The sequence below is a fragment of the Podarcis liolepis genome (assembly GCF_965112155.1).
Source record: "Podarcis liolepis genome assembly, chromosome: 4".
NCBI classification, from domain to species: domain Eukaryota; kingdom Metazoa; phylum Chordata; class Lepidosauria; order Squamata; family Lacertidae; genus Podarcis; species Podarcis liolepis.
Window position 1 is genome coordinate 74,778,397 of NC_139558.1, and position 13,522 is coordinate 74,791,918.

The window sequence follows — 13,522 nt, forward strand, 5'->3', positions numbered from 1 at the left end:
CGAGATGCCTGGAGGGAGGCGGGCGAGTCGGGCGGCGAGAGGTGGGGCGGCGGCGGCGAGGAGAGGCCGCGCCTCCTGCTGCTGCCTGGCGCTCCTCCTCGCAGCCGGCAGCGCTGCCTGGGCGCCTCCGCGCGACTCTGCCTCGCTGGGTTTGGTCTCCCAGCAGAGACGGGTCACACGCGCCCCTCCCTCCCTCCCTCAGCCTGCGCGGAGGGAGAGCCAGAGAGAGGCATCGCTCCTGCGCTCCGAGGCGGATTGAGCGCAGCTGAGAGGAGCTGCCGAGGGAAAAAACTTTCACTTTTGTGCGTCCCTCCCGGCGTGACGCTGCGCGCTGACGTCACGGGGCGGGGCTTTAATGGTGGTGTGCCGCGAGATTTTTTTTCAGTAAACAGGTGTGCCGTTGCCCAAAAACGTTTGGGAAACACTGCACTATACAACTGCATTATCTAGCAGTGCAGAAGTTGCGGCTTGTCTGAGAAGTAAGTCTCACATTGCACAGTGGGATTTACTCCCAAGCAGATGTGCACTGGACTGTAACTTTATGAAATAATCTGTTTCTAAAATAAACTGTTAATGTATTCGGTATGCTATACTGTAGCAGCAGCACTGATTATAAGAATGCTGCTAGCTGTTTTGAATTGATTAGGAAAAAATGGGATGTACCATCACTACCACCACAGATAGATAGATAATGTAGATATGTAGGGCCATTATGAAATGTCTTTGTTCTTTCCTGCCACCATGATGATTCCATAAAGTAGGGACTGTGCAAAATGTTGTGAGGCAATTCCTGACTGGGTTAGGCTACTGGCGGCACTGGATCTTTATACTCTTCTAAGGCCCAGTGTGTGATCTGGATCTACAAAGTCCTTAATGTATGAAAGTCAACAGTGTTTAGAGACTGTCTCCTTCATGATCTGCAAAATCAGAGAGTTTTTGAGTTTTCTACATGTTTGTAAAGTTAGGGAAGTTCCACAACTATGGAACAGCCAGTGAGAAGTAATATGACTCAAATAATAATAATAAAAGGCTTCAGACTATCTTTGCTAAACAGTGTTTTGTATGTTTTTATTATATACCATTTTACAATGAGTATCCACTTCTTAGGGTTTTCATCTTGTTTTTTTAATGTATTTGTTGCACTGGTGTTTTTAGATTTATTATTTTATGTGTAAATCACCTTAGACACAGTGGTTTAGAAGGCAATTAATAAATTAAGTGTAATAATAACAATAATATTCAGCACTTGCTCCTGAGTCTTCCATATAAGCTAAACAAATGAATAATATGGTCTGGATATGAATGAAAATGGATTCATTAAAAGTTACTTCCTACAAATCAGAGTCTGTCTGTATGAATAATTCATATGTCCTGAAAAATCCAATAATCTGAGTGAAGAGGTCTTTGTTTTGACAGTATGGGTTGATGCTAGGAAACCCGGGAGAACATGTTTCAGTATATACACCGATACCCCACAACTGCAGTATTGTACTCACAATCAGGTGACCCTGTGTGTGTGTGCAGGTTTCTTGCTGAATGTGATGAATGGATGAGAGCTGGGCTCAAAGATGGGACAGTTTCAAAGTTCAGGCAGGGAAGGCCTGACTTGGCGCTGTATGCACCCGTCTGCGTAATCTCATTCTCCTCAGGCTCTTTCTGTTTTTCAGCTGTCTTGGGTTTCTTCCTGAAAACAAACAAAGAGACCTTTGAAGGAACTTGTTGCATATGCAGGAAACTGCATTTTTAGAATTGTTAAGAGAAAGCTCTTTTTTGTGGCTAACTTAAAGGGAGGAATCCTCTTCTGAATACTTCTTATTTGGAAAGGTGCCAGTTCTCGTATTTACTCAGATACAATGATCAATGTATCATATTAAAAACATGCCATTCAAAAACATGCAATAGTATTTTTGAGGAGTTCACAGAACAAACCTGCTCCACTAGTTTAGGTTATTCAGATACTACTGAAAGCCAGTGGCTGAAGAAATAAAATCCTATTATTATTATTATTATTATTAATCACAGCATGGCACTAGCCATAATAGTTATTATTACCAACCAAAATGTCTCAAAATAGTGAGCATGATTTTATGTATGCCAGAAATCTTCATTAAACTGATCACACCTAGATGAAGATGTATAGGAGCAAAAACCACATGTTGCAATACAGTGGTACCTCGGGTTACATATGCTTCAGGTTACATATGCTTCAGGTTACAGACTCCGCTAACCCAGAAATAGTGCTTCAGGTTAAGAACTTTGCTTCAGGATGAGAACAGAAATTGTGCTCCGGCGGCGTGGCAGCAGCAGGAGGCCCCATTAGCTAAAGTGGTGCTTCAGGTTAAGAACAGTTTCAGGTTAAGTACGGACCTCCGGAACGAATTAAATACTTAACCCGAGGTACCACAAACATGTAGTTTAGTTATTTTTACTACTGTAGAGCGGTGTTGGAGGAAATATGGCCCTGGGGGTTAAGAGAGTTGGAGTCAAATAACATTGGGAGGGCAACAGGTACCCCACCACAGTTAGAGCTCATTGCACTGTCACACATGCATCCTATCATTTCTCAAATACCAAAAACTTTGTCAAAGATGCAGATAAGGCCATCACTGAGCTTCTTGGTTGGAATTCAGATTTAGATTACCTTCCATTCTCTTTGAATTTTGGATAAAATTATTTCCCTGCAAGTGATTTCTAAAGTGTAGCATAATTCTATTTTTTTAAAAAAATTATGCTGAAGCAGAAGGTGCTTGATACCAAGATCAACCAGTAAAATGGCACATCTGCTTTATGTTTCACTCTCAGGTCTGCTCATGGGACACTCTGAAACCTGCTCAGAGAACTTGCTAGTCCCTGCCTTTCTTGAAGCTGTTAAGAAAAAACCCACTTGCTTCCACTCAGGAACTGGCCACACTGGGAATCAAATGGGCCATAAAAGGTGAAATAGTCAACAGCAGCTAATCCAGGAGAAAATAGACCCAGAGTATAAATGGACCCAGAGTATAAAGGCACAGTGGTGTAAAGGATGAAAGATTCTTGCACCTTTAATAGTTGCATAAAAGGAAGAATATTAGCAGGTGCAGTTTCTCTCACTCCTACATAAGTGGTGCCTGCCAAAGGTTCCACTTCACACAATTTTGAAAAGCACAGAAGCTCTATCTACTTTTGCATATGATATTGCAAATTGCAAAGCCATTGCACATTGGTGGAACAAAAAATGCTAGTTCATACTACACAGTGGTACATGAAGCAGGGGTTTGAAGCCAATCCTCTGTCCAGGTGCTAAAATTACTTCTTATTGCACACTATTTGCCATGCTTATGTAAGGAAGCAGACATAGAGAGCCCAAGTCGTTTCCATGGCAATCCACATAGTATGATGCTACACTTGAGAACTGGGATGAAGAAGGTTATTCCAGTACAGCACAATGTAACCTTGTATTTTAGTGGTCTGCATTGATGTATTTCCAATGCAATCAATTAAAACAACACTCCTTTCAACATAAATGACTATATTTTAAAAACAGTCAAGATAAAGAACATTCTTACTAATAAATATGAAATTTATAGTCAATAGGAGCTTTGCCAATTAATTCAGTGGGTTGTTCATTGCACTGATAATTCTTTAAGGAAAAATGGATAATTTATTTCCTACAAACTCCACATTTACATGGGTTGGTTCAGACCTAATGGGAAAACATGGCTTCCCTGCTATGCGAACAAGCCTACATGAACCTCAAGTTTGCACACTTCTCTCTCCCCTCTCCTTTTGCGACCGCAAAGAGGAGATTTGAATTTTAAGCTCCCATTTCTAAACACACCACAGCTTCCTCTTATGTCTGAACTCACTTCAGCTTGTTTAAACTGTGGTTTCTGAACTGCCTGGATATGAAACTATGGTTTTATCCTGGCTTGTTTCAAGAAACCACGGCTCCCTTAGTTGAGATTGTTACGCAGCACACATTTGAGGTGAATCTGTGAGCAGGGGAAAGGTGACCATCAGTTTATTTATTTATTGCTTTGACACTAGTACATTTTTGATTACCACCACTAGGTCATTGGAGCAAGCGGAATTGAGTGAATTTTAATAACATATTGGTGAATGTGGCTTGCTTAAAAGTGAACATTAGGGACTGAAAGAAGTTGGTGCCTACTGATTTGAAATTGGTGTGGCATCCACTTTAATTTAGAGAAATAGGCAGCTGTGGTCACACTTATTTTAGTCAGTAACAGTTTTCATGAAGACAATATTTAGGTTGAAAAATGGCTGTCATAATCATTTAGGGAATATAGATTCTTTGAACTTATTAGCTAAACGGGACAGACGTTTATTATCAATATATTCTTAGGGTAGTAAAAATTAATAATAATTAATAGTTACTTTTCAAGACTGAAGATGTAAACAAAAAACCCCTTTGTGTTGTCCTGTACAAAAAAAACAACTTTCTGAATAAATCTGTGGAACTTAGCAGGTGACTACTCAGTGTTTAATTTCTTGGGCACGGGTACATCTTACCAGTTTGTGTGCTTCCTTAAGAAATAAAGCACCAGCTGTTTTCACTGTTGAATAGTTATTGATTTTTCATATGAAGCCCCAGCCACACCTGCTGCTCCACCCCCAACAGAACTGGGTCATCTAGCTAGGGTCACTTTAAGAGAGTCCCCGTGCTTCTAATGGAAGTGACAAGACTGATTTAAAGCACTTTGTTGCAGAGATCAGGAACTGAAAAGGGAAGCAGGAGAAGCCTTTAAAAACCTTTATGAGTCTTCTCCTTTAAGATCAGAGCAAGACTGAGTACTTAAAAGGTAAGGGGGAGTCTACACTAGCCATACTGGCTTGGATTGATGGAATCTGACACCAGCAGGAGGGCCAAATGTTCCTCCCTGCCAAGTAGCCTGGTGGAGAAGGAATGAATCCCTCCATCCATTATCTATCAGCATGCTTAGTTTCCCATGGACCTTTTTTCCCTCAGCAGCTGCTCAGATATACAATGGGTTTGTGGAAAAGGGATGGAGCAATTTATCCCTACTCAGTCAGGTTTGCCTTTCTCAATCTTGAGCATGGAAACCAGCAAGCAGGCAGAGAAGAGACAGCAATCCACCCCTTTTCCACCAATGCACGCACTCAGAAATTCCACGAACTCTCAGTGGAAATCCTTGTCACCTATGGCACCCAGGCAAGTATTCAAATAAATGTGTGACGAAAGCCTTCCCCACTTCCTGTGCCATTTTGAAGTTGTTAAGCATGCCATGTTAGCACATTTTGTTTTAAAATCTGTTCTGTTCAGAGTTGTGCCCTATCTTACCTTTTAGCACTGGGGTTCATATGTCCCAAAATATCAGGAAAACCGCCACACCATCTTTCTTTAAAAATACCCTGCTGTAAGTTTATCCCTATCCCTATATCTGTAAAGCACGGATGAAGATAAAATGCTCTGGATAAATGTTGATACTGCTTTAGCAGATATAAAAGCAAATTCTTTTATGTTTGCTTGGAAAGATCCAGAAAGTTTTAATAGGACTACGGATAAGGCATCTTTTGAGGATGGGAACACTGAAGTAAAAATCAGAAATACAATGCCATATGATGGAAGGGTAGGTTTCAAAGACAAACGTTTCTGTGAAAACTAGTACTTTGTGCTTCCTGCACAGGATCAGGTTGAAGAAGAGATTAAAAGCAGAAAAGATACAGACTTGAGTTGGAATGATAAAAACAAGAAAATGAACTCAACAATAATGTTCAGTTTTAACAAAATGACAAAAAACCCCACAATTTTCCAAGGGCAGAGAAAATAACAAACAACAATAAATACTGGAAAACAGAATATTTAAAAACATGGGTCCAGCTCATTTTTTTTCTTTTGATTTACAGGTTGAACTGTTTTTCTTCAACAGCTAACACAAAATAATTTGACCAGAAATGTTAAGGGGCGAGAAACACATGCTGGTAATTGTGGAGAGATGATGAAAGGCAGGTAGACCTATACAACTAGCAGATACAGTGGTATCTCCGGTTAAGAACTTAATTCGTTCTGGAGGTCTGTTCTTAACCTGAAAATGTTCTTAACCTGAGGTACCACTTTAGCTAATGGGGCCTCCCGCCGCTGCTGCGCAATTTCTGTTCTCATCCTGAAGCAAAGTTCTTAACCCGAGGTACTATTTCTGGGTTAGCGGAGTCTGTAACCTGAAGCATCTGTAACCCGAGGTACCACTGTATTTGAATTGTCTGCATATAAGAACAAAGAACAAGCTTGCTGGATCAGGCCAATGGCCCATCGAGTCCAGCATCCTGTTCTCACAGTGGCTGACCAGATGCCGGTAGGAATCCTGCAAACTGCACAACAGCATTCTGTCCACCTGTGATTCCCAACAACTGGTATTCACAGCATTATGCCTCTGACAGTGACGGCAAAACATAGCCATTGTGGCTAGTAGCTGTTGATAGCCTTGTCCTCCACGAATTTGTCTACTCCTCTTTTAAAGCCACCACAGCCTCCCGTGGGAGCAAGTTCCATAGTTTAACTAAGCGCTGTGTGAAGAAGTAAATAGCTAACACACACATGCACAAATATCATGAGATATTTATTAGTGAAGTTACATAAAATTCAAATATGAGGGAATCTGGAATGAAAACCTTCATACAAAATCTGGAGTGCAAGGAGAAAAAAATTATAATCGGAAAAAGCACAGATTCATTAAAAACAAAGCCATTTATCTTAGAAAACGATTCTATTTTCTGCTTCCCCTTTCCCCTCATAAAAAGTTTTCTCTCACAAAAGTGTGAGAAAAACAATTTTGTACTGTAAAGGATTCAGAAATGAAGAAATATTCAGGAAAGCACCTTATCGCACAATAGGGAGCAAAGCCACTTTTCTATTAATCAAGAACATTGTCTCTGGTTATATAAAGAAATTATATAAGCCTGGTATGTTTGAGAGAGCACAGCATGTGAAAGTTCTTGTGAAACCTCGGTGGCTGCCAATTGCAGCAGTAAGCCTTCAGAGGGCAGCAGAGGGCCAGCTAGCGCAAGGCTGCATTACAAACAGAGAGAACTTCCTTTAGAATCTTCCTCCTGGTCACCCTGCCAGAGGTTAGTCTGCTAAGCTCCCTTAAAAAAAAGTAAAAAATGAATCTTTGCCCTAAGTGTTAAAATTATACAGCCCAATGAAGCTTCTGCTCAGCCGGAAAATGAAAGCTCAAGTAAAGCAAATTGGCAGAGCAAATAAATATTCCCTTCTCCTTTCCTTTAAAAGCCATGGTAAAGAAAAGAGAAGGGACTGGGTCAACAGATGGAGTAAATAAGCATGTTGCTTGACTACATCAAAAGAAAACCTAGCATCCACACAGCCAAGAGGAATACCCGGCAAACACTGAGGTTTTTCATGCCAAGATTACCTGCAAACTGAAGTCACCAAGGCTTTGGTGTGTGTGTTAAAAAAGATTACAGCACTAGTATTGTGCATTGTTTTGTTTTTATCATATTATATTGCATTATGAACATTGTAAATCACTTTGAGGCTTTTTTTTTAAAAAAGAATAAATTACTATACAAGTCACTCACTCAAATCCTGTTACTTTGAGTCTAAAACGTATTTCTAGCTAGATGGTAGGATGCAAGTATAACAAGCAAAACAAAACAAAACAAAACAAAGCAAAACAAAACAAAACAAAACAAAAAGCTTGTGTTACCTTGAAGACTAAGGGTGGCATTCAAGGTAGCACTACATGGAATATGCACATGGGGAACAAGGTCTGCTTATGCAGTGGGACTTTCGCCCCTCTCCTGCTCCTGTGTGCCCTCCAGCATGGAGATCTGGGGGTCTCGCCAACACTCCACGTCAGATTAAGGGGAGCAGGGGAATCCCTTTGTGCAAGTGGACTTCATTCCACACACACAATAACTTAGTTGAATCCTGTCCTAACATGTTTATTGCAACGTCAATCTTGGTAGACTAAAAAAAGTAAAGGTAAAGGACCCCTGACAGTTAAGTCCAGTTGCAGATGACTCTGGGGTTGCGGTGCTCATCTCGCTTTACTGACTGAGGGAGCTGGTATTTGTCTGTAGACAGTTTTTCCGGGTCATGTGGCCAGCATGACTAAGCTGCTTCTGGCGAAACCAGAGCAGCGCACGGAAACACTGTTTACCTTCCCACCAGAGCGGTACCTATTTATCTACTTGTACTTTGACGTGCTTTCAAACTAACACTGCTTTAAGATAGGCTTTTAGATTAAATCACTTCTGTGTTCCTGTGTTATGCACTGGGTTGTGTACAGAGTAGTGTTATGTGAACGTCCCATCAATGCAAGGATTTCTATTTGCTCAATGGACTCTTCTCCCTCTCCCCCCACCCTCCATGTTTCCTATGGTTTTAGGAAGTGACAAGCACAGCATTTTAGCTGCTCTACATCTGTAGTAGACAGATGTAGAGGAGACCATCGCTTACCTATCTCCAAGGACCAGTGCATTGCTTTTGTTTTGTATATATTTAACTAGGAATATCTGAGTATTCCAGATACCAGTATTAGGCAGTTTTCTCTGCATTTTTTTTAAACATTATCTTATTATTCTTTGTACACCACTTTCAGTAGCCTTTTACCCGTTTTAGGTACACACTTCAAATATTTGTAAAAATTGTTCTTAAATTTGCTAATCATCATTTAACCAAACAGTATATATTTAGCACTTTGAAATATTCCTAGTTAAAACAATCTGTTGAGCTTTTCCTCAGTTGCTGTTGCTCTTCTTACAAAATCCCATAAAATGTCAATAGTTTTCAATTAAAAATGATGCCTTCTGTTTTTTATTCTTCTTCTATATATGTACCATATTCTCTTACAACTAATCAAGGATTGCAGTGAGTTGTGGTTTAGTTGGCATATGTTTCAGAGAGAGAAAGGAGCACATTTTGGGGCATTGTCAACTCCATGCTTTTAAATGTTCTATTATCTCCGTTTTTATTGAAGATTTTTGTTTTTAACTATCACCCTATACTCATTTTCAAGCATTATGACAGGGTTGCACTTTGTGATTCCAAACAAGGAAAGGCACAAAACTTAGTACTTGAAATAGAATTCAGCATTCCTGTAAATCTTTCTCAACAAAAGGATAATTTTATAGCCCAGAGTTTCTCAACTTTTAAAAACTCATGCCTCCTTTCAGCCAACATAAAAATCCCATACCTCCTTCAAGCCTGACTTCCCTAACAATGTTATTGAAATATTGTGACTTAATTATTATTATAATATTTTACATACATTGTACATATTTTTGGAAACACTTACGCCCCTCTTGAAATATTTGTATGTCCCCCCTGGGGGGGGTTGCCTCTCCAGTTGAGAAACACTGTTCTAGTCCTTATGGCTGTAACATGTTGATAATGTTTGGTAATATCCCCAAAGCCAGAGGGGAGCAGGATCTACAAGGTCAAGAGGCCAACCCTTAGTACCCAAAACAGTTCCTTGCTGCTTCCTATGACTAGCAGAATTGGAATGAATTATGCTAAATCAGCAAATATTGCAAATCTGCTTCATTTGATATATAATATATTGGCAGAAAATGTGTATGTGTGTGTGTTTGTGTTCAGTTCAGCATTCAGACAACCCTGATGACTTCCCTCCTTAGTGGGTGATGTTGGGTTACTTTTCTCTAAATATATAACCATATAGTGCTAACAAAAATTAAAGCATCCGACTCTGGTTTCCAACAGACATGCAAATTTTATTTGATCAGCTGCTAAAATATCCCATCTGTCTGATACAACATGAATGTGTTTTTAAAATGTGCTTCTAAAACAAAGACTTGATTCTGAACATGGATCAGAATGTTTACTCCTGGACATTCTTAACAGCTTGACACTATATAGTGTAAATTCTGAATTTACTTTTGAAGATTAGATAAAGTCCGACTCTGAACTTCCGCTGAGCAGAAATTAATGGGTAAGTCAAGCCAAGTATTGCAGCTCCATTTTGACATACATTCCCAATTATTTCAAAATGTAACCCTTCATAGATGAGAGAAAAGAAAACTCTGACTGTGAGTTCCCTCCGGATAGGTAATACTTAACTCAGAGACACCACAAACTCAGCAAAGACCAGACACTTGTCCATGGCAACCTGACCAAACAAGTATAAAGATCAAGCCTGAACAGGGACCAAGAGCTGTTCAGACTAGCATCTTATAACTACTGTAGGAATCAAGCTCTTTTGACGGCGGCAGAAAAATTAAGAGAAGCCAGGCAAAAAGGACTTTCAGTCAGTACATTAAAGCAGCGATTCATAGTATGCAAACCACTGCTGGTATGCACTTTGACCACAGCAAAAACAATAGAGGAAAATACCAGAGGCCATTTCTGGGTCAAACAGGGACAAATGATGAATTAGAACTCCATGCTTTCTCCACCCTGATGTGGCATGGAGGTGAAGGGGAAGGGGAATTGTTGCCAGGTAGTAGGTAGGCATTGCTATGCTTGTACATGTTCCACGTCTCTGAGGCTTTTAGCAATCAAGTGGAGACGCTATTATTCAGAACAGATATAAATCCCCCTTCCCTTCATCCCATACAATTACACTGGTGTTTTAAATCAGAAGCCTCCCAAGCATTCTCCTATGTGGCATTGCTGAAAAAAATGTAGTGGTCCACAAGGAACAAGCAAACTGGAAACGTTCTTAATAAAAGAAAGTTTAAGTAGCAGTGTATTTGAGGAAAAGGCAAGGAGATCTTTTCAGTATCATATGAAATGAAGTGTAAATCAAGAGTATAGAGGTCCAAAACACTAGAACTCGCGGACATCCAATGAAGTTGAATGTTAGACGATTCAGAACAGATTTTTTTAAAAAGTAATACTAATAATAATAATAATAATAATTTTTATTTAAGTACTTCTTTACATAGCACATAATTAAAGTATGGAACTCGCTCCAACAGGAGGCAGTGATGGCAAGCACCTTGGATGGCTTTAAAAGAGGACTGGACATAGAGGAGGCAGCTATCAGTGGCTACTAGTCATGATGGCTATACTCTGCTTCCACAGTAGTAGTAGTAGTAATAACAATAACAATAACAATAACAATAACAATAACAATAACAATAACAATTTATTTATACCCCGCCCATCTGGCTGGGTTTCTCTAGGTGACTTCTAATAGAACACAAAAAACAGAATAAAACTTCAAACATTAAAATTAAATGAACACAAAATTAAATAGAACACAAAAAACAGATTAAAACTTCAAACATTAAAATCTTCCCTAAACAGGGCTGCCTTCAGATGTCTGAAGGTGGTGTGCTTCTGAATACCAGTTGCTGGAAACCACAGGAGGGCAGAGTGCTAGTGCCATGGGGCTTTCCCCACTCCTGCCTTCCATATTGGCTCTGGAGGTAGGGGAGGGGAGATCATTCCATCTGGCAAGCAGAAATGTTTTTGCTGATGGAACAATCATAATAGCTTGAACTTTGAATTCCTCCTTAAGTGTGTTAACCTACTCTTTTATTTTTAATCAGCACATGTTTGTGACTGCTTTTAATGACTGAACACTGAATGTATCTATGAACAGTCTTAAGAACCTTACTTAATTTGCCTACAGCAAACAGAAATCTGAAAAACTCCCTCCAAAGGAGGAGTAAAAACTGGAAACCATAAATGCAACACTACTGCAGCTTTTTTAAAAAAATACCTACTCAAATTCCCCCAATAATTGGGGGGAAGTATATGGTAGCCTGTAATTCTCTGCAAAATTCATTTTTTGCTCAACATTTTTACGCAGGATACATAGTTAACTTACAGTGGTTTCTTGATGGTATCACTCTTCAGGTAAATCACTCCAAGTTTTAGACCTAGCACAGACATTCATTGGGGCAGAGAAAAGCTGTGCCTGTACTGGAAAGAAACAAAATGAAGTATAAGTGAGTTATTTGTAAATGATCTGGAATCAGGGTAAACAGTTTGTAAATCATACTAAATTATTCTAGATACAAGTGAGTCATAACACTACTGGTAATAATTCTGGGATAGAAAAAGAAGTAGTCATTCTTCAACCAATGCACAATTAACTTAAGGAATATATTACAACAAGTGGTGACCAGCGTTGCTTAGATAACCTTACAACAACTGGACATATTCATGGTATCCATAGCTATTTATCATGGTGGTGATATACTTCTGAATACCATAATGTGAGCAAACAAAAAAGGATGGGCATTTTTAAGATGCCTTGTTTGGAAATTTCTGAGGAACAGTTGGCTGGTCACTGTTGGAGACCGACTGCTGGCCAAGATGAACTTTGCACTGAGATCCAGCAAAGTAATTCTCAGGTTTCTAATTGGATTGTGCAGAATCCAAATATATCCAAGTTCTAATGCTCTTCCCTGTGTACTGAATATTAGCTTATGGAGGTTGGTGGGAATCTTAGTTAGATTTGGATGTACAGTGCAGGCAAAGTATAACAGAAACCGTGAATGCCAATCTTTTCCTTATTTACAAAGTCCCTTTAGAAAGGTATTGTCTCTGGTCACAATGTAACAGACCCCATTAGGAAACTACTGAATCTGATCAAACATAGTAAGGCAACTAAACTCCCACTGACAATTATGTCCCTAGACATCCTCAAAGCTTTTGATTGCCTTGAATGGAAATACCTATTAGCAGTACTAACTAACATGAAAATTGGTCCCATCTTCTTACAAACCCTCAAACAAATCTACTCCCATGCCTCAGCAAAATACGCGACTGACAGTATGGACTCTAATTCCATAGCAATCCAAAGAGGCACAAAACAAGGATGCCCACTGTCTCCCTTTCTATTCATTCTGGCTCTGGAACCTCTAGCAGTCCAAATCGGAGCAACCACAGACATCAAGGGAGTGGAAATAAGAGGCAGAACCTATAAATTAGGGCTCTTTGCAGACGACCTGATGGTCACAACACCAGACCCCATAAACACAGCAACCACCCTAACCGAAGAACTCAACACATTTGCAATGGTATCGGGCCTACAAGTAAATTGTGCAAAATCTGAGGCTATGTGTTTCACACACACACACACACCCATTCCAAAAAGAATTTGCCAACATCACTAAGATAAAACTGCCGCACCAAGTAAAGATACCTAGGGGTACAAATAACCAGAAACCTCAACAAACTATATCTCCACAATTACAACCCCTTGTGATGACAATCAACAAAGACTTGAGGACTTGGAACAACACTATTTTCACCCTTTCAGACAAAATAGCCATGATCAAAATGATCACCCTCCCAAAATTAACCTACCTATTCTAAACCCTCCCAATCTGAATTCCTGCAACCCAACTCTGCAAATGGCAGAAAAAATTACACTCGTTCATCTTCTCACACAAAACAAACCAAGAATAAACCCCAAATACCTACACCTTGCCCCTTCACTACATCACCAACCAAGTGTGCAACATAATCCCATACATTCTAGAAGACGAAACAAAACAATGGGTACACCTGGAGAGAGACATACTCGAAAATACCCCCACCACAGCATACCCATTCCTCCCAAAC

The 13,522-nt window shown here is 39.8% G+C and overlaps 1 protein-coding gene and 1 long non-coding RNA gene across 31 annotated transcripts in view; one reads left to right on the forward strand and one right to left on the reverse strand.

The window, feature by feature from the left end:
* The window catches only part of LOC310705936, a 123,849-nt gene that overhangs the window by 80,533 nt on the left and 29,794 nt on the right, over nt 1-13,522 (forward strand). The window lies entirely within an intron of this gene.
* ZBTB20 (zinc finger and BTB domain containing 20) overlaps nt 1-13,522 on the reverse strand; it is a 493,834-nt gene that overhangs the window by 43,624 nt on the left and 436,688 nt on the right. For 25 of the 30 annotated variants that reach the window (XR_014525528.1, XR_014525529.1, XR_014525530.1 and 22 more), the window contains 2 exons: nt 11,778-11,872; nt 1,497-1,684 (listed from right to left, as the gene is read on the reverse strand). Coding sequence is in view for 27 of the 30 variants with exons in the window: in XM_083500912.1 (XP_083357038.1) it covers nt 1,497-1,684; nt 11,778-11,842 (253 nt within the window). In the remaining 3 variants the exon portion in view is untranslated. The remainder of the gene's footprint in view (nt 1-1,496; nt 1,685-11,777; nt 11,873-13,522) is intronic. The other 5 variants (XM_083500911.1, XM_083500898.1, XM_083500900.1 and 2 more) reach the window with 1 other exon arrangement.